The sequence below is a fragment of the Staurois parvus genome, unplaced genomic scaffold, assembly GCF_062004578.1.
Source record: "Staurois parvus isolate SC_StPar_1 unplaced genomic scaffold, SC_StPar_1.0 ptg000001l, whole genome shotgun sequence".
Taxonomy (NCBI): Eukaryota; Metazoa; Chordata; class Amphibia; order Anura; family Ranidae; genus Staurois; species Staurois parvus.
Genome location: NW_028317797.1, coordinates 6,237,549 through 6,260,039, shown reverse-complemented (window position 1 = coordinate 6,260,039; position 22,491 = coordinate 6,237,549). Strand labels below are relative to the sequence as shown.

At 43.1% G+C, this 22,491-nt stretch overlaps 1 protein-coding gene across 2 annotated transcripts in view; it reads left to right on the top strand.

Moving 5' to 3' along the window:
- The window catches only part of APLF (aprataxin and PNKP like factor), a 314,793-nt gene that overhangs the window by 116,902 nt on the left and 175,400 nt on the right, over nt 1-22,491 (top strand). For both annotated transcript variants that reach the window (XM_089688811.1, XM_089688261.1), the window contains exon 5: nt 3,924-4,053. In XM_089688811.1, coding sequence (XP_089544937.1) covers nt 3,924-4,053 — 130 coding nt within the window. The remainder of the gene's footprint in view (nt 1-3,923; nt 4,054-22,491) is intronic.

Genomic DNA, 22,491 nt, shown 5'->3' with positions numbered 1-22,491 from the left:
CCCATTGCACCCCTGGTATTGCCGCTGTCATCCTCCCGATTTTCCTCATCGCGGTCCTGACCGTGCAGGTCGACATCCTCCGGAGGGCCCTTGTGTCCTGCCGCAGGTTGAGGGCTTTTTCTGATGTCAGGTACGAGCGGGCATGTGCGGAGTCCAGGATGTACCCCAAGTACGTAATCCTCCTGGAGGGGGTTAGCTGTGACTTCTCTTTGTTGATAAGCCACCCCAAACTTTCCAGAAAAGATATCGTACGTTCGATGTGGGATCTCAGGCCTCCTTCTGTGTCCGCAAATAAAAGCAGGTCGTCCAAATAGGGGATGATGTTTATCACTTCCAGTCTCAAGACTCTTAAAGGCTCCGCTAGAATCTTGGTAAATATCCTCGGGGCTGACGACAGGCCGAAGGGGAGTGTGTTGAACTGAAATAGCACAGGACCCTTTTCGCCTTCCAGCGCAAACCTCAGGAATCTCCTGGATTCTTCTCTTATCGGGACATGCAGGTATGCGTCTTGCAGATCTATCGAGGCCATAAACACCCCAGGTGATAGGAGTTCCTTCACCGTGTATATGGATTCCATACGGAACTTGCTGGGCCTCACGAACTCGTTCACCTTCCGCAGATTCAATATCATTCTGTAAGTACCTGACGTTTTTTTCCTTAGAAAGAAATGGGAGAAGAATCCACTTCCCCTTTCCTCTTCTCTCAACTGGCAGATTACGTTCTGACTGAGCATATTCTGTAGGAGGTCCACCAATGCATCTGCCATGGCCCTGTCCTTTGGCAGGGGTGTTCAAAGAATCTCTGAGGGGGGGCCCTTGTGAACTCTATTCTGTACCCCCTGTGAATGGCCTCCAGAATGTAGGTGTTCTGGGTTATCCTTAGCCATTGTGCGTGGAAGCGCCCCAGCCTCGCTCCCACCTGGCCTCTCCAGTCACTTCGGCTGGGTTTTGGGTCTATTCTGGCTTGGGTTGAAGAGGAACCCTCCCCTGCCTCTCGGCTCGTTCCTGCCTCTTCTCGCGCCCCAGCCTGGGCGCTGGGTTTGGAACCTAGCTTCCCTCGATGTGTATCGCCTGGATGGGCGAAACCCCTTCCGTCCAACCTGCCTGCTGGGGACCGGGAAGCTCTTTTTCCTGTCGGCCGACCTTTCCAGGACTGAATTCAGCTCCGGGCCAAAAAGGAGTTTTCCTTCAAACGGCAGGCCACAGAGTTTAGACTTGGAGGCCAGGTCCCCCTGCCAAGATTTCAGCCAGATAGCCCTCCTCGCCGTGTTTATGAGCGCTGTAGATCTAGCAGAGAGTCTGATGGTCTCTGCTGATGCGTCCGCGATGAAGGTTACCGCTTTCTCCAGCACCGGCAGCGATTTCAGAATCTCTTCCCCCGGGGTGCCTTGTTCCAGATGCAAACGGAGCTGCCCCAACCACACATCCAGGGTTCTGGACACGCAGGTCGTCGCCACTGCAGGTTTGAAATTTACTGCGGACGCTTCCCATGCCCTCTTCAGGAACGCATCCGCTTTCCGATCCATCGGGTCCTTTAGGGACCCACCGTCTTCAAAGGACAGGTCCGTTTCCTTCGAGATCCTCGAGAGAGGGGCGTCTGGCTTCGGGCAAGTCTCCCAAACCGAGGCATCTTCCTCCTTAAAGGGGAAACGTCTCTTGAGGTTCTTGGGAAGGAAAGCCTTCTTCTCCGGCTCTTCCCATTCCCTCCTGATCGTGGACCATAGGGCAGGGTGCACTGGGAATGTACGGCTGCTTTTTGCCTGTAGCCCTGCGTACAGTTGGTCGTGGAGAGAGAGGTCCTGCTGTTCCTCCTCCAGATCCAGGGTCTCGTAGATCACCTTTAACAGGTCCTCCGTGTCTTCCACCTGAAAAAGGAACCTGTCTGCCTTTGGGCCCTAAGCCTCAATCTCACCCTCCTCCGAATCTGAGGTGTCCGACTGTTCGGCCTCTTCCCAGTCCCTTACAGTCGCTACCTTGTCCAGCTTCCTCTTTTTCCCCCCTTTGGTGCTGCCTGAAGTGCCCGGTTGGGGCTCATCCTGGGCCGGCCCCGGCTTCTGTTCCCTGAAGCTTTGAAATGTCTTGGACATCTCTTGCGTCATATTCTGTAGGAAGTCTTTAAAAAGAGATACAGACTCCTTCTTGATGAGCTTGTCTATACACCCCTGGCAGAGCTGCTTCCTCCAGGAGCTCGCCAGTTTCTTCCTACAAGTGGCACACTTCTTTTTCTGCTCACAAGGAGCTTCTTTCTCCCCTCTATCCTCCTCCTGTGGGCCCATCTGGGGACAAGGAGATACATGCGTTCATGCGTTTGTGAAAGTAACGCCCCCCCCCCCGTGCCACTGTGAAAGTTCCTGCCGTGGGCCTGGGGGGGGAGAGGGGGGCTGTGTGTGCGTGGGGGTACCCAATTATCCCGGGGGGGAGGGGGGGAAATAAAGAAGAGTGGCCAAACAAAGGCCCTTACCTTACTGCAGGCCTCCCCCGCTCCTGACAGATCTGCCTCCATGCTGCCGCAGACTCTGCCTCGGTGCGACGGTTTTTCAGGGGCTGGTGGGCTCCGCCCCCCCTGCGATCCCCCCTCGCCGACCTTCCTCTCACGGCCGCTGGTGGAGAAACGGCCGTGGCACGGGTTCCTTCCACGGTCCGCCGCCCATTTCCAAGATGGCGGCGACCGTTCCATGCTCCTGCGCCGGAAGTGACGTCACCCGGCGCCCGGAAGTGACGTGTTCGCAGCGTCCAGACCTTCCGCAGCCGCGCCTCCTGGCCATGCTGCCGGGATCCAGGAGCAGGTAAGACTTACCTGAAACCCCCGCAGGGAAAGGCACCAATGCCTCGGTCGGCAGAGCGGGCTCTACCCCCCTGGAGAGCCCCGCTGGGACCATCTGGGGCCGACGCCCCCACCCTACAAAGGGCACTCCAGGATGAAGCTGGCTGAAAGGTCCCCCCCTCACAAGGCCCCTGCCTCGCTTGGAGGAAGGGGGGGGCCTCAGCCAGGGACCCTCTGTACTCCGCCAGAGAGCCCAGACTAAAAATAAAAAACGGGCGTAGCTCCTTCCTGGCCGGAGGAAACACTAAAACTGGGGGCCAATGGGAGAGAGGACGCCTATAAAGGGAAAAAAAGGTGGAGCGGGTGTTTCCTGGGAGGAGCCCTATCTCTCAAGTGAGCTGTCCTAGAAGATGACTAGGGAAAACGTGCTGCCTATTGCAGTCTCGCATGGGTGCTATTAATACTTATTGAAACCCCCATGTATCTAGCAAATGCGTGTACGTTTGCGCCCATTAAAAAATGCTAGTACGCAAACATGCAAAAATGCACGAGCTTAGATGCACCCTCTGGTGTGAACGAGCGCTTAAACTCATGTTGCTTGGGATTGTGCACAGTTCTAAAGGGTGCTTTGACTAACAAAAAGGTTGAAAAACTGATGTATTATCACTTTAAGCAGCACCCCTTCTGATGGTTGTCATCAGCTCCCGTCAAGTACCTGGCAAATCCAAGATACATGGGTTGAAAATAATGGCTCTGGCATCTGAATGACAGGTAGGTGGGACTATGCAGAGCTTAATGTCAACATGAGAAGAAGTCAAAGCCCAATGTACAGCCTGAGCAGTAGTTGGACACAGCAAACACCTCAAGGTCTCTGTACTTTTGTTATCTTGTTACAGTATATTTTGTAGATCTAGACAGAATACGTAGTTACAATATGTAGTTAACCTCTAGCAAATTACCAATCGCCAAAGTTGTCTCTGAAAAAAACCAATGGCCTTCACAGACCTAAAACAAGTACTAGAGGCTTTGCATCCATTGATTACCACTTAGCTTCACTATTGTTTCTTTAGATTCTCTTTTTTTCTTCAATTTAGGTCAGTTTGATTGCAGGGATGTATATGTCATTTTTTGTAATATGCCGTTACATTTGTCTATTTCAGTCCAGTGTTGTAACCTGTAAAGTGGATGTAGAACAATCCAGACCTGCACCAAGGAAACGGATCCTTCCAAAGTGGATGTTGCAGGGCGAACTCTCGATTCAGAGTCTCCCATCCCCTGTGGTTAAAGCAGGTATATGTGTGTACATAAATTTTCCTAGAATCAACAGTGAAAGAGCTAAGGTGCCTCTTATTGTTGTGTGGTGAATGTTTAGCTGTAATTATTATGGTGGTGTGTTTCTTAGTAATCCCCATGTACTGAGCCTTCCCAGGAAGTGGATTGCATTTATATGTAGAGTTCTTGTAAACGCACATTATAGTAATTTAAATGCAGTTAGTTGTGATTGTTTGTTTTTTTTTTTTTTAATAAATATTCATGCTTTACTCATATAAGCTTTCTAAGAAGAATACTTTACATGGGAAATGAACCTCTGGAGGGCTCATGTAAAGGATATTGATTTTTTTGTTCTATTGAACAAAAGAATCTTAGAACGAACTATTCAAGAAAACCTGTGCTAACAGAAAAAAGAAATATATAGCCTCCCATTGCTGACCTTCAGATAAAGCTAGCTTTCTGGATGTTCATGACTTTAAAGAGAAAAAATAGTGGTTTGTATTTTTCCATCATTATTTGTTGTGGTTATAACATTAATATATATATATATATATATGTGTGTGTGTGTGTGTGTGTGTGTGTGTGTGTGTGTGTATATGTATTGTGAGCTGGGGATAGGCAGCCGAGATATATGCTTCCTGGGGTAAGCAGTCTTTCAGGCACAGATACCAAATCCAGTGAGATTAGTGGCAGAGAGTGAAGGTGTTTATTAGTCCTGTTTGCAAAAGACTATATACAAAGTGCTGTACAGTGTTTAACCAAAATACACAGGGCAGGAAAATATCAAACAAAACAAAAACCTAGCCGTGTCCCGGCTCTTACTACACTGTAATGCAGGTCTTAAATACCAGAGTGATCAAGTCTACCACTTGTCAGCCACAACATACAGAGCTAGTGAGTTTCCACCATCCTTTTAGCTTTCCAGACAGGACTTGTCTGATCCCCAGGCCAAGAGCTCTGGCTACAGTCCCAGGTGGATTTAATTGCCTATACAGACAGAGGTAAACCCTGCACTAGACCTCTTACCAGAGATCCCTAAAGGTCTAATTAAGAAACCTGGGAGATCTATAAACCCCGAACAGGACTTTCCCAGGGTTCCTTTGGGATGCTCTACCATATATATATATATATATATATATATATATATATATATACACATTTAAAAATGTGTTTACACGTGCAGCTGGTGAGTGAAACTTTATGTTCAATCATGCTTTTCAAGCTTTTGTTGTTTACATGGCTCAACAGCTTACATTGACTTATTTTGAGCTATTGAACTTGTAGGAGCAACAAGCCCCCCTCACTTCCCCTAGCTTCAGATGGCTCTCTATAGAGCTTTTATTAGAGACAGAATGTCTGAAAGGAGGACACTTCTGCTGAGTTATTTCTGTCTTTAGAAAATCATAATGCCCTGGGAATCCATCATCATGAGTGAACCTGTTATTAAATATGTATTTGGAAAAGAAAGTTTGTGTGTGTGTATGTATGTATATATGGGCAGTGCTCTCCAAACAAACCACATAAGCCCACTGCGCATACCAGGCAAAGCACTAAGGATCCCAACAATAAATACAACAATCAAATCAGATTTTGCACTAGGTATAACATTAAAGCCTTTGATATACAGCGAACGCTACAGAAAAACTGGAAAATTCTGAGGCAGAATCCCATTTTGGGGTAATGTCTTGCTCCAAGACTAGAGATTGTGTTCAGGAAACTTTGAGATCTCAGGAGTCACATTGCACCTAGTAAAATAAAAAAGTAATATATCAGCGAGAACAACACTGCCAATCCTTGGTCAGGTCTTTTTGACCAAAAAGGCAGTTTTAAATGCGGAGTGACCAATTGCGGGGCCTGTATTAATATGTGGCATAGGAAAAAAGATGTGGTTGGCATAGATGGCCGTGCACATAAGATCAAACAGTTCATCAACTGTAGCACTTCCTTTGTTATCTATGGGCTAATTTGCCCATGTGGTCTGCTATATGTTGGCTGGGTTGTACGCCCACTGAGAGTTAGGTTCGGTGAACATAAGTGCAATATCATTAATTATAAGAAGAACAAGAAAAGCAAAAACAAATACTCCATACCATGACACTTTCAAGAAACACATAACAATGATCTGTCAGTTATGAAAGTATTTGGTATTGAATCTATCAAAGGTGATTTAGATAATGGCAGAAAATTCTAAAGACTGTGCAGGTGGGAGACCTACTGGATCTTTACCTTAGGTTCTCTTGCCCCTGTTGGACTCAGTGAAGACCTAGAGATACATGGGGTCATCCACTAATCCTTCCTTATACTCGGGGGCGCTTTGACATGCTTTGATAAGTCTCCCTAAAACAGCTTCTTCTCTTCCCCCCTTTTATTTTTTTCTTTTCTTTTTTTTTTTGCATGTTCTAGTTCTCTTCTTTCTCTCTTGTTATATGGTTGGTTCACAACCATACACACGTATGCTTATGTATATAAGTAAACTCGTGTTACTGCAACTTTAGAATCATGTAATCAAAGCTACGCAATGTCCTGCATCCTTATACGTTAGGTCTTTTACACTCTAAATCAAATATTATATAAACGGATTTTAAACACTCTTTCTTTGTTCTTTTCAAATGCACATGGGGGCTTAATCCATTATCAATTTAATATATCCTTTTTTGTATTAATATCACACCTCAGTAATAACATTGAGCGCACATGTGCGTATGTATACGAATGTATGTACACATACTTAAGTATTTGTACATGACGTTCTTTTATTTTATGATGTGTTCTTTTAGCTTTTTACCTAAGCATATGTTCATGACTTTTCCTTATTTATTATGGGTTCTTTTAGCTCTCTTTTTTTCAGCTCTCTTTTTTTCAGCTCACTCATTTATTCATTCACATCTTTTTAACGAATTGCATTGTTGTTTTTTTTTTTCACCCACCATCCAGGATGTCACCGTGACGGGGACAGTTGGAGGCTGGGATTGGTGCAGCTTGCTGGTCACATCTTGGGACCAGTGCAGCGAGTCCCTCCACTTTGTAGTAGCCTCCTTCCGCTGCCGCTGCTGGCGGTGTCTGCGGTCAGGAGTCTGCTGACTTTCTGGATCCCGATGGAACGCACGTTGTGCCCGCCCTTTCGGGAGGAGGAGCGATCACATGCTTTGCTGGCACGCTCCTATTGGTTCCCGGAGGAGCGCACATTGTGCCCGCCCTTCCGAGTGGGGGAACAAGCACTTTCCCTGCCGGTACATTCTCATTGGCTCCTGGTGGAGTGCATTGTGAGCCAGCTCTGCCTACACATGGGGGGGGGGGGCGGTCCTGCCTCCTGATGGAGATCATGAGCCTGCATGATAGCAGCAAGTCTATGGACCGCACATGGTTTTATATATATAATACATATAACACACATACAGTATCTCACAGAAGTGAGTACACCCCTCACATTTTTGTAAGTATTTTATTACATATTTTCATTTGACAGCACTGAAGAAATGACACTTTGCTACAATGTAAAGTAGTGAGTGTACAGTTTGTTTAACTGTAAATTTGCTGTCCCCTCAAAATAACTCAACACACAGCCATTAATGTCTAAACCTCTGGCAACAAAAGTGAGTACACCCCTAAGTGAAAATGTCCAAATTGGGCCCTATTAGTCATTTTCCCTCCCCGATGTCATGTGACTCCTTAGTGTTGCAAGGTCTCGGATGTGAATGGGGAGCAGGTGTGTTAAATTTGGTGTTATCGCTCTCACTCTCTCATACTGGTCACTGGAAGTTCAACATGGCACCTCATGGCAAAGAACTCTGAGGATCTGAAAAAAAGAATTTCCGCAGGTTTATAGATGATTTGATCATCTTATGGGATGGGATTACTAGTGAACTAGAGGAGATGATGAATAGGATGAACACAAATAAGAGGAATATTAGTCTTAACGTGTTAATGTAGTTCCACACGGATACATTTTTTGGATCTAAAACTTATCAAAGATTTAATGGGTTTTAGGACAGTCACTTATATTAAAAGCACTGATAAAAATGCATATCCCAAGGGGCCAATTCATGAGACTGAGGAGGAACTGTACCCTTGAGTCAGATTATAATACTCAGTCCCATGCATTGGCCAATAAGTTTATTGTTAAAGGTTACAAGTCAGATTCTATTGAGACAGCAAGGGAGGAAGTTGGGTCTATGAATAGAGTTATTTTGCATTATAATAAACGGGTTTGAGCTGGTGCTGTTCATGTTCATCTACCTGCTGCCCTCAGGGAGGAGGCTTGTTCTGCTGAAAACCAACAGGTCTACTGGCTGGATCAACAGATTAAGGTAGAAGAAAGAAAGCATAAAAAATAAAACTAATAAAGCCATCACATCTAAAAATAGTTTTTAGATAATGAAGAGCTTTTCATGCTTATTAAAGTGTTTAATCTGGTAAGGTGCATGGTATGTAAGGTGACAGGGAGTGTATCTCATATTTACACGTGTACCGTGAATATTAGGGAAGCACCTTTTTGTATCCAAAGGATATTGCACTATTATTGTTTTTTTTTTTTGAGGAATTATTGAAGAAAGAAAAGACGGCTTGGAACACGGTTTTGGAGTATATGATATTGAGAGCTAGAAACAAGTTTTGATAGGGTAATGGTGTTTAATACAGCCATTTAGATGTGGACACTAAGTGGGGTGACACGTCAGTAAATATGTTTTTGTATATTTGTGTGGGATAATGCACTATATTGATTTTTTTTTTTGAGGATTTCACGAATTAAAGGAATATCTTCATGAAGGTGGATTAAATTTGAGAGTACATATATAAAAAGTTTTGAGGATATCACAGACGCTGAAAGATTATTATACTGGTTTAACAGGACAGGTTCCACTCAGAACAGGCCTCGCCATGGTTGACCAAAGAAGTTGAGTGCCCGTGCTCAGCGTCATATCCAGAGGTTGTCTTTGGCAAATAGACGTATGAGTGCTACCAGCATTGCTGCAGAGGTTAAAGGGGTGGAGGGTCAGTGCTCAGACCATACGCTGCACACTGCATCAAATTGGTCTGCATGGCTGTCGTCCCAGAAGGAAGCCTCTTTTAAAGATGATGCACAGAAAGCCTGGAAACAGTTTGCTGAAGACCAGCAGTCTGAGGACATGAATTACTGGAACCATGTCCTGTGGTCTGATGAGACCAAGATAAACTGATTTGGTTCAGATGGTGTCAAGCGTGTGTGGCGGCAACCAGGTGGTGTGTCTTTCCTACAGTCAAGCATGGTGGTGGCAGTGTCAAGGTCTGGGTTTGCATGAGTGCTGCCAGTACTGGGGAGCTACAGTTCATTGAGGGAACTATGAATGCCAACATATACTGTGACATACTGAAGCAGAGTATGATCTCCTCCCTTCGAAGACTGGGCTGCAGGGCAGTATTCCAACATAACGACCCCAGGAACACCTCCAAAACGACCACTGCCTTGCTAAAGAAGCTGAGAGTAAAGGTGGACTGGCCAAGTATGTCTCCAGACTTAAACCCTCTTGAGCATCTGTGGGGCATCCTCAAATGGAAGGTGAAGGAGAGCAAAGTCTCTTAACATCCACCAGCTCTGTCATGGAGGAGTGGAAGAGGATTCCAGTGGCAACCTGTGAAGTTCTGGTGAACTCCATGCCCAAGTGGTTAAAGCAGTGCTGGAAAATAATGGTAGCCACACACAATATTGACACTTTGTGCCCAATTTGGACATTTTCACTTAGGGGGGTACTCACTTTTGTTGCCAGCGGTTTAGATATTAATGGCTGTACACTCACTACTTTACATTGTAGCAAAGTGTCATTTCTTCAGTGTTGTCACATGAAAAGATATAATAAAATATTTACAAAAATGTGAGGGGTGTACTCACTTTTGTGACATACTGTGTGTGTATTTGTGTATGTATATATATGTATGTGTATGTGTGTGTGTGTATATATATATATATATATATATATATATATATATATATATATATGCACACACAGGAAGAGAAAGCAAAAAAGGCATAACAGTTTCCGTTTCCTTTTCAGGTCACTGACCTGGAACAAGCAAGCAGCTGATGAAGTCATAGAACTTCTTATTTGCATACTTGTTCTAAATCAGTGGCTAAAAAAACTGTTGATGGCCATGATCATCATAGTAGCCCAGCAACTGGTATTTTCAGTACATGCTTTTGTTAATGAAACAGTATTTTTTTCTTCTATAAATTGTTACTCTTGATAAAAAGACAATGTCTGTTATAGAGATACTGTATTTATTTATTTTTTGTATATTTAGCAATCCGAGCTACAGTGTAGTGTACACGAGAGGTCTCTGTAACTTCTGTAGCTTTCTGTCTCTCTCACATATTATAATGTATAACAAGATGACCACCCGCTAAGTATGAAGGTGACATTCCATGTTTTTGTGTTAGGTAAATGAACTTGTAGTTGCTATATTGATAAAATTGTATTTCCCACTTGAGGAAAGGCTACTGGGAATTATATGAGAAGTTGCTGGAATTCTAATCACAATCTGTCACGTTTAGGCTGACTGCTCTTTGAGAGGTTTAATTCCTAAACAAAACTTTTTCAGTATAGGCTTTATTTTAAACATGGCTTACCATTTTGTTCTCATAGTACCACTGCCTTTTTTATGGGATTTTTATGGAGCTCCATTGGTCCCTTTTCTATTCATATGAATGACTGTACCATAGTTAACTGGCTGTATGTCCTGCTCCATCCATTCTACCCTCCACCAATAACAAGTCTCCCACCTCCAAGTGGAGATGTCTGGTCAGCCTTCTCAGACTATCCTGTACTTTACCTCCCCACTTTCTGATAATATTTGCTAAAGCATGGGATCTCTTGTACTGTATGTGAAGTAGGAAACAGATTACATCTATAAGGTCCTGATATAATGACCATGCTGGGATTCTATTCCAGCCCTGCAAATGCCAGAAAGATAAAAGCCACCAGTATGTCTGTTTTCATTCAACATTCAATGTGCCCATAAGAGTGCCCCTGTAAGATTACACCCTACCTTGAGGGCAGACAGGGGCTTGCTGGGATCCTTGCTGGATGCTTGTGTACAGGCAGGGAGCGGGAGCCGGAAAGCCCATGAGCTGAAAGGGGCGGGGTGTACACGTGATGCCATGTTGTCTTGACGACTGCCCTGCTCAGCGGCAGATCTGTCATTGCGGGCTGGCGGTCAGGTGACAGCGCTGCGGGGCCATTCGCAGACCGCGGTTCGCCATTTAGTGACTGCTGCCCTAGTTGGTTGTGCGTGAAAATCCCAGTAGATCAGCAGTTTTTGAAATACTCAGGCCAGCCCGTCTGCCATCAACAACCATGCCATGGTCAAAGTCAATTAACTCCCTTTTCTTCTCCATTTTGATGCTCGGTTTGGACTTCAGCAAGTCATCTTCACCATGTCTAGATGCCTAAATGCATTCAGTTGCTGCCATGTGATTGGCTAATTAGCAGTTTGTGTTACCAAACAATTGAACAGGTATACCTACTAAAGTGGCTTGTGAGTGTATTTCTTGTGGCATGAAAAGACAGATGGCTGAAAGCTGTTTTTTTTTTTTCTTTTCTTTTCATTTTTTCTAACACAGCTTAATGGATGTCTAGCTGTGTTGCATCCTCAATAGGCCCTTGCATGCTTGTTTGTCTGAGTAAACAGGCAAGTCTGGAGAGTGGTCTTTTGTGCAAAAATATAGTTTGGCACTCATATTGGAATTTTGCCCACTGATGACTGCAAGTAAACTGTAAGTGAATTTAAGCAGGGAAATCTATCTCTTAGCCCTGGTTCACAAGATGCGGGCTGGTTGCAGATGCAGGAATCGCACTTGGTCCCAGAACTGAATTGGGCTGCTCTTGCAAGATGTGCTGAGCTGCCATTCATTCTGAATGGCACCCCCACACATCTCAGCCCACAGCATGATCGCAGGTGCAAGAACCACATGGTCAAAAAAGACGATGCGTTTTGCATGCGGATGCGTTTTGGAGAAGACGCACGCACCTTTTTCTTATGTGAAAATGGGCTGCCGCGGCCACACTAATGAGAACCTAACATGAAAGGTGGCATATTCAAATTGTGTTTAAAATTATCAAATTGTGTACTAGCAAGCATTTAAAAACTGTAAAGGTCATATTTACTTCCAGGTTAAAACATGTATTTTAAAAAATACAGTATATTTTCATGTTTATTGACCCATTTGTTATTTTGTTTAGGTTTACAAGTTGTAATTGTTTTTATGAAATATTTTACTTTCAAATAATATTGGTGCTTTTCTGACTCAGTTTTCAAAGGATGACTTCTTAATAAGAACGCACATCACTGCCTACAGGTTCCCCCTCTCCCTTTGTAATCTGTTTAGCTCTGTCTGAACAGTATAGTTATTTGTGCCCAGAAAAGAAGTTCCACCTGCCGACCACCAGAACTCAATATATCCATGTGTATTATACATATCTGTTTTTTTCTGTTTATCTATAAACATTTGTCATGGATCCAACCCACACGCCCACAGCGACTAGCTAACCGAGGCGTGTACGTCCGGCCGTGACTTGGGGTAAAGAGGGAATGAGGGGGACTTATTTGGAATATATAAGACCGGCCGTGATACACTTTCACAGCCCGCACTACCTCTGGCCACCACTAGAGGGAGACTCCACTTCAATCCAGCTGGCTGACCACACACAGGCATATACGAATCTTATATACAATCTGGTGCACTATTAGGGTTGGGGAGCAATCTAGCAATTGGCACACCCTTCTAGGATTCCTCCAGCTATCCTACAATTAGAACCCCGGTGTAAATCATTCTTTCACTGTCCACACCCCCCCACACCAGACACACCACAAACGGTAGCTTGCCACCACCCAACAGTTTGTCTGCAGACTGGTCTTCTGGGTGACCACACACACACACACACAGATCTCCGTCTGGCAGATCTGCTACTTTACAATCTGCATGCAATCTGCCAACATGCAGTGCAATTGAATACAGATAGGCAATGAACTTGACCGAGCATATAAAGACACTGCAATATAATACAATCTCTCCGGAGATATGAGCCCGAGCTTAAGTACCCAGAAGTCACTTATTAATTTTATGATTTAATATCCCGAAAGTGGGCAGTGCTTAAAATATGTACAAAGAAAAAACAATTACAGAGAATACAAAAAGACACACAATTGGCTATTGACTATAAAATAAAAGGGAATAAAAGCTGAAATAAAACTTTTACCAAGAGTTATCCTGCGACTGGAGCAAGTCAGAGAAAGTCTGCGATTCACCAGTCAATAGAATTGACTCCGTACGAATCACAACATCCATATCTCAGGGTCCTCAATTTATTGAAATATGGACGTGGGCTGGACATTAGCCCTTGGCCAATGAACCCTGGGGGGTGTTCCTTTACCAGCCCACAGGATGTTCTGGGTTCTGAAGTGCCCAAAGTCGATTGGACCAGCAATGGTTTGAATCACCAAGTCAGGGTTAAAATTTCCGACACCAGTGCATCAGTCCGATCGTGACAGTACCAGTCACTGTTCAGCTGTCGCAATCAGGTGCCATATAACAGTTTTCTGCGTTTCTCTGGGATTCTACATAGGCTACAAATACAGTTTTACATGCAGATGTAGCCTACAGTGTGTCCAATCAGAAGGAAGTATTTTCATCTTTCTGCAACTAAAATTTTAGCTTTCATGAGAGATTAAATATATTCCTTTGATCTGTGTATATAAGTCAGAGCTCCCAGACATTTCAGAGCCACTCCTGGTCTCCTGCTGCTTCCCAAAGCCGAAATGGCTGGAGCTATTCTTTTAGATTTCAAGAAAGTGGCAAAGTCTGGATACATAGGTGACAATGTTTTATTGGCATCCAGGTGTCACCTCCAGCCTAGAAGCTGCTCTGTCCTTTCAGATACTAATAGGTGAACATATGTCTCTGACTGAACACTTAACTTGTTATCTTTAATAACATGGAACTAAGCTAGATATACAATTACATATTTCTACTGATCACATCTCAACTACCCGAATCTTACATTTATGTCACAACAATGTGTGTGTGTGCATATGTATGTATACTATGTGTGTATTGTGTGTATAATATATATAATATATACAGTGGGGATCGAAAGTTTGGACACGCCAGCTAAAAATTTGTATTAATGTGCATAAAGAAACCAAGGAAAGATGGAAAAATCTCCAAAAGGCATCAAATTACAGATTAGACATTCTTATAATATATAATAATATGTCAACAAAAGTTAGATTTTATTTCCATCATTTACACTTTCAGAATAACAGAAAACAAAAAAATGGCATCTGCAAAAGTTTGGGCACCCTGAAGAATTTATAGCATGCACTGCCCCCTTTGCCAAGCTGAGACCTGCCAGTGTCATGGATTGTTCTCAATCATCATCTGGGAAGACCAGGTGATGTCAATCTCAAAGGTTTTAATTGCCCAGACTCATCTGACCTTGCCCCAACAATCAGCACCATGGGTTCTTCTAAGCAGTTGTCTAGAAAACTGAAACTGAAAATAGTTGACGCTCACAAAGCTGGAGAAGGCTATAAGAAGATAGCAAAGCGTTTTCAGATGTCAATATCCTCTGTTCGGAATGTAATTAAGAAATGGCAGTCATCAGGAACAGTGAAAGTTAAAGCAAGATCTGGAAGACCAAGAAAAATATCAGACAGAACAGCTCGCAGGATTGTGAGAAAAACAATTCAAAACCCACATTTGACTGCACGATCCCTCCAGAAAGATCTGGCAGACACTGAAGTTGTGGTACACTATTCCACTATAAAGAGATACTTGTACAAATATGGTCTTCATGGAAGAGTCATAAGAAGAAAACCTCTTCTACATCCTCACCACAAAAATCATCGTTTGAACTTTGCAAATGAACATATAGACAAGCCTGATGCATTTTGGAAACAAGTTCTGTGGACCGATGAGGTTAAAATTGAACTTTTTGGCCGGAATGAGCAGAGGTACGTTTGGAGAAGAAGGGGCACAGAATTTAATGAAAAGAACCTCTGTCCAACTGTTAAGCATGGGGTTGGATCAATCATGCTTTGGGGTTGTGTTGCAGCCAGTGGCACAGGGAACATCTCACGAGTAGAAGGAAAAATGGATTCAATACAATTTCAGCAAATTGTGGATGGTAGCTTGATGCCATCTGTGAAAAAGCTGAAGTTAAAGAGAGGATGGCTTCTACAAATGGATAATGATCCTAAACACACCTCGAAATCCACGGGGGATCACATCAAGAGGCGTAAACTGAAGGTTTTGCCATGGCCTTCACAATCTGCTGTTTTCATAGAATAGTTTTTTGTGAGCCACCAGGAGTTAACTTACTCTATTATTAGTGTTAATTGTGTGCTTAAGTGAATATTTATTAAATATTAGATCGCTAGGCACTAATTACACCCTCTCTAGGTGTATAAATATAAACTATGAATTCTTATACTGTACCGCGCTCCAATATTATCAACCTTTTGTGATTGACCTTTTTTGATTGTGTGAATTTCTTAATATACCACCTATAATCCAATCATTACTTACTTCTATGGTGCTTAAATATACAATTATCATAAATTAATTTATAAATGTGAATTAAAAAATTATATGTGATTATAACAAATATTAATAAAAAATTAATGAAAAATTGGAATGTCAATTCTATGTGAATAAAATAAATAAAAAATTAATAAAACATTAATAAAAAATGGGAATGTCAATTATTTTCTTTGAATTTGAGATGGTGTTGTTATTCAATTTAGTTAATGTGATGAGTCTGTGTTCGCAGCTTGAACTTCTCCCTCCTGTCTCCTCTCCTCTCTCCTCAGCACAGCCTTCTCAATTGTGCTTTCTTCACTGGCTGCTTTGTTTATTCCTCCATATACGGAACATGCAGAGAAGGGAAAAGAAACATAGTGTCTTATCCGGGATATAAGTGATTTATTGCTCTTTGATCTCCCACTCACATTGTGTAAATGTAAATAGCGCTTTGCATACAATGTATCCAGATCGTGCTTCAGACAGCCTGGCTGGTGTGTTTGCTTTCAGTAAATATACTCGCCGTTCCTCTGTGGATGCGTGATAACGTCACCGCCCCTCCCCTACGCGTTACGCTACAGGGACTCGTAGTTTCCTCTGGGGGATGTGGATTTCTTCACAATCTGCTGACCTCAACATAATTGAAAATCTATGGATAGACCTTAAAAGAGCAGTGCGTGACAGACAGCCCAGAAATCTCAAAGAACTGGAAGACTTTTGTAAGGAAGAATGGGCAAAGATACCTCAAACAAGAATTGAAAGACTCTTGGCTGGCTCCAAAAAGCGTTTACAAGCTGTGATACTTGCCAAAGGGGGCAGTACAAGATATTAACTCTGCAGGGTGCCCAAACTTTTGCAGACGCCATTTTTTTGTTTTCTGTTATTTTGAAAGTGTAAATGATGGAAATAAAATCTAACTTTTGTTGACATATTATAAGAATGTCTAATCTGTAATTTGATGCCTTTTGGAGATTTTTCCATCTTTCCTTGGCTTCTTTATGCACATTAATACAAATTTTTAGCTGGGGTGCCCAAACTTTCGATCCCCACTGTATACACACACGCACACTATATTTCCAAAAGTATTGGGACACCCCTTCAAATTATTGGATTTAGGTGTTCCAATCACCTCCATGGCCACAGGTGTATAAAATCAAGCACCTAGGCATGCAGACAGCTTCTACAAACAGTTGTGAAAGAATGGGTCGCTCTTAGGAGCTCATTGGATTAAAGCGCGGTACCGTGATAGGTTGCCTTTGCAATAAGTCCGTCAACTCTTAGTGATATTATAACAAAGTGGAAGCAACTGGGAACAACATCAACTCAGCCACAAAGTGGTAGGCCACGTAAAATGACAGAGCGGGGTCAGCGCATGCTGAAGTGCACATTGCACAGAAGTTACCAACTGTCTTCAGAGTCTATAACTAAAGATCTCCAAACTTCATGTGGCCTTCAGATTACCACAGCAGTGCGTGGAGAACTTCATGGAATGGGTTTCCATGGTCGAGCAGCTGCATCCAAGCCTTACATCACCAAGTGCAGTGCAAAGCGTCTGATGCAGTGGTATAAAGCACGCTGCCACTGGACTCTAGAGCAGTGGAGACGTGTTCTCTGGAGTGATCAATCACACTTCTCTGTCTGGCAATCCAATGGATGTGTCTGGGTTTGGCGTTTGCCAGGAGAATTGTATTTGCCTGACTGTATTGTGCCAAGTGTAAAGTTTGCTGGAGGGGGGATTATGGTATGGGGATTTTTTTTCAGGGGTTGGGCTTGGCCCCTTAATTCCATTGAAGGGAACTCTTAAGGCGTCAGCATACTAAGACATTTTGGACAATTTCCTACTCCCAACTTTGTGGAAACATTTTGGGGATGGCCCCTTCCTGCTCCAACATGACTGTGAACCAGTGCACAAAACAAGGTCCATAAAGTAATAGATGAGCGAGTTTGGAGTGGAGGAACTTGATTGGCCAGCACAGAGTCCTGACATCAACTCGAAAGAACACCTTTGGGATGAATTAGAGCAGAGACTGCGAGCCAGGCCTTCTCATCCAACATCAGTGCCTGACCTCACAAATGCGCTTCTGGAAGAATGGTCAAACATTCCCATAGACACACTCCTAAACCTTGTGGACAGCTTTCCCAGAAGAGTTGAAGCTGTTATAGCTGCAAAGGGTGGGCCAATTTAATATTGAACCCTACGGACTAAGACTGGGATGCCATTAAAGCTTATGTGCATGTAAAAGCAGGCATCCCAATACTTTTGGCAATATAATGAGTGTGTTTGTGTGTGTGTGTGTGTGTGTGTGTGTACTTATTTATCTGTTTGTTTTTTTAATTCCCCCATGATTTCCATTACCCCTACAACATTTCAAGGCTCTGTTCAGATTTTAAAAAGCTGCCCCTTTCTGATTGAGGAAAATGATAAATGATTTCTAAAATTTTTTACAAATATCTGAAAAGTGTGGTGTGCATTTGTATTCAGCCCCCCCGTGTCAATACTTTGTAGAACCACGTTTCACTGCAATTACACCTGCAAATCTTTTTGGGTATGTCTCTACCACTTTTGCACATCTAGAGTTGTGCATGGTATCCCTTACATCTGCATGCCAAAAAAATTAGTCCGTGTTCAGTTAAAGCAGTATTAAACCCCAAAAAGCAAACATTTTTATATTGCAGCTTACCAAATTTCAGATGTGATGGCTGCATTTGTTTTCTTTTTTAGGCTTTCTTTGCTTTATTTTCATCTGGGGATCCAGCCAGTAAGTCTGCTGTTTTTCAATGGAATAAGCTGTCCTGCAAATGTAGCAATTAGAGTGTTGAGACAAACCATTTAACACTGTCAGGGGTGCTTACAATGATTATCTTTATTTATGTAAACCCTGTATCCCAAAAGGAACACAACTGTTGGTGTAACTGCTTAAAAAGTGTTAGCGGGAGTTTGGCTTCAGTTTGTTAGTGCATATAAATCTGCTAGTCCATCTGACACTCCACTCCCCCAAGACTGACAATTCTGCTGTCCAAAGGTTCCCTATGGCCTTCTTCCATAGTGGGGACACTCTAATACAGGAGGTCGGTTACTGGCCAGATCACCAGGTGAAGCCATAGGGAAAAAGCCTAAAAAGAGATAATGAATGCAGCAAACACATCTAAAGACTTGTAAGCTGCAATATATTACATTTTTGGTTTTAGGTTTAACCACTTCCTGCCGACCTGGTGCATAAATGCAGCCTCAGTGCTTACAGTATACAATATACGGTCCTAGCACAGTAAGAAGCAGGTACTGGAAAGCTCCCGATGTATACTTGCGATCAGAAGCTTTACAATCATGTGATCTCTGTGACTGCCAATCACAGCGGTCACATGGTCGGATTATCTGCCTTCCAGGAATTTAGAACCTCTTAAAGGGCCTGGAGAAGGCAGTGGGAAAGGGGTTAATACGGCTTTGATTTTTTTTATCAGTATTCATGAGATGCAAAAATAAATAGAAATAGATTGTAGTTCCATATTATTAGATATTGTCGCATTGTTCCTTAATTTAGGTTACTGTGTAATTCTATTTTCTAGAACCAGAATTAATGGTCCTGATCACAAGATGCTGATGCTTAGATGTTGTATGTGTGTCATTAATATTCTTCCAGTGCATATAGCCCAACAGCTATATATTTTCCATATTAGTTCAATATATGATTACATATGCATGCTGTATGTGTGCAAACCATAGTAATAGGGTTATTTTAACACAGAGCGTGTGCACAGGTTCACCCTTCATCATGATGACATAAAACATTCATTACTTTCATCAACTTGACTTGAATTCAGTTTAATGAGAACCTGTCAGGACAGAAATATGGGAGCTGCTATGACTGTTTTTACAGATGCAAACTGTAGAATTGTCACCAATTTTGCTTCATCTGTATATAGTCAGTGATTGTTTACCTGATTATTTGTTCTGGGCCAGAGCATCACTATATGATGAAGCAAGGATCAGGGTGACAGCCTATTAAAGAGCAGGGAGATATACTGTACATAATTGGTAAGACAATGTTGTTGGCCGCTGTAAAATGTAATAAAATCACAGGTGCATGAGATTCTGAGTAAACCAGCTTTGGCAAATCTCTCAAGTGTCATTTCTGTCTGCTGCCTCATTCCTCTATTCGCATGAATCACTTCTGAAAAGCTTACCTGACACCAAGAGAAATAAGGTGATAGAGGAGGTACCTTCAGCACACAGCCTTTGATTGTCAGTCTCAGCTTCTTTCCTGTGTGTGAAGGGGGAATCTGTCCCTTCCCTCCAACCAGCTATCATTGAGCTCTGCAGTGTCAGCTCTACACTCCCTAGTTTTCATAGCTGAATGATTCTGTGTACATTCTGCACTTTGAATGGATGTACAGGACAGATATTAACAGAGGAGGATATGTTTCATCTCTGTGTATCGCCTGAGACTAGTCACTTCACTGGGTATATGTAAGGGTTTACAACCTCTTTAAAACACTCATGCAATGACATTTGGTGGTTTAGAAATTACGAACCTATGCAAATATTTCATTAAAGTAGAACTTAAGCAAAACTTTTTTTTTAATTTTAGATAGAGTAAGGGAGGGTTATAACCCCTGTCAGTTTTTATTTTTTTTTTTCAATTTGGGTCCCATTGGGGAGAATTGCCATCATTTCCTGTCCCATAGCCGAACCAGGAAGTGAGAAAAAATCCCTGCAAATTAAGTGAATGAATAGGGGACCCCAAGGTCAACAGAACTAGTGTCTCCATTGAAAGATTTCCCCTCTATTACTTTTTGGGGACAACCCAAAATGTGTGATTTTCTTTCAGTTTTAATGTTGATGGTAAACAGGACAAATAGAGAGGCTCTCCCTAATGGGGGCACAAACAGCAATAGAAAACGACAGGTGTTCTAATCCCTCTCCACTCCTGTCCAAAACAAAACACAAGCTTTGCCTTTGGTTATACTTTACTGTAAATTCCTTCCTTGGCAAACCTAGCTTGAACTCATTCTAATATCATATTACAAAACACAATCCCAGGAATTCATAGAGTGTCATAGATACTCTTTAGAAATCTGTCTGGCAGTAATGTGACAAATGGTGATAGATTCACATATTTCTCAGGAAGGTGAATATGAAACTGTCACAGCTCTGACAACTGTCATCACAAGCATCCCTCATGCAAACTGGTGGAGAAGCTATTTGGAGAAGTTGGCAGAATAATGGAATATTGGATATTGAATATCAGTTTCAGAGGAACTTAAGGGCCTGTTCACACAGCTGGTGCACACTAAACCGCAGACTTTTTGTTTGCTGCAGCTGTCTCCTCCAGCTGCAGTGAGCCAGAAGTAGAGGGTAGTGTGATGTGTGTTTCAGCACATCGCACAGTTCCTTTTTTTCCCATTCTAGTTTATTTGAAGTGCACAAAAGTGGCACTTTATTCATGTCATTGTACAGCAGTGCAGTGTGCTGCTGTACAGTGACATGCAGTCCCGCCCGAAAATGCAGCATGTCTGTATTTTATCGCAGATCACTGCAGCGCAGCTCTGGGCTGTATTCCAGTGTAAATAGGACACATAGAAAATAGTTTTCTGTGTGTCCTGCCAGTGACTGGCGTTCTTCCACTGCAGGAAAAACACCGGTCACAGCACTGTGTGAAATGGTGCTGAAGAAAAATTTTGCCATAGAATTGTCTCAAAAATGCCACACACTGATTAGGAAGTATATTCTTGTAACCTCCACATTATCACGTCATACACTGAAATCTTCAGCCATAAACCACCAGAAAAGAGAAGACCAGTCTTCTTTATAGAGCACAGATTCTAATGCAGCAAAAATTGTTCATGTGCTAATAGAGGAAAAAAAGAAAACTGGGAAGTGCAAGGGATCTTTGCAGTAAATCACTTTATTATAATAAAAGTAAAAGACAAAACAGATTGCACTCAGATTTTATTATAAATGGGTGGTGCCTTTATTAACAGTCTGTGAACCAGGGGATAATGCTTACTGACACCTGGGGCTGGAAAGACATGGAGCCGTTGTCACGTACCTTGATTGGAGGCTGAGCTGACGAGCGAGCTTCCCTTGCAGCTCTGGTTTGAGCAACACTGAATGTGATGACAAAGGTACAAGGCTGAATGAAGCACGGGTGGCAATAGCTTGATAGCAGGTGACTGCCAGGGTCAGAAACTTGGTCAGGGTGAGCCAGGGTCATACACGATGAGGCAGAAGTGTGGTCAGGTAGCAGGCCAAGGTTGGTACCAGGGGGTCAGACCAGGGGCGGACTGACAACTCATGGGGCCCCCGGGCAACAGGGGATCATGGGGCCCCCATGTCCTCATCCACACCCAAAAAAGCCTATAAAAAGGTACCAGGGGCATCTCATGGGGCCCCCTACTGACCCCGGGCCCTCGAGCAGTGCCCGAGTGCTCAAATGGTCAGTCCACCCCTGGGTCAGACAGAGCGAGGTCCAGTAGCAGGCTGAGTTCAGCTCCAGGGAAGCAGACAGAGGCAGGCCCGAGGTTGGCATCCAAAATCCACAGAGCAAGGCCAGGGACAAGCCGAGTTAGCAACCGGAAGTCAGTCCGTGTGAACAGGAACAAAAGAACACAGATTATGATGAGCTGAAGAACATCCAGCAATTAGCACACACCAGGGTTTCCTTTACCCACTTACTCCCCTTCCTGACCAGGCCATGTTTTGCATTACGGAGCTGTGTTACTTTAACTGACAATTGCTCGGTCTTGCAACACTGCACGCAAATGAAATTTACATCCCTTTTCCCCCCCATGAATTGAGCTTTCTTTCGGTGGTATTTGATTGCGTGTGCATTTTTTATTTTTTACGCTATAAAAAAAACCCGACAATTTTGAGAAAAAAATATTTTTGACATTTTGCTATTCAA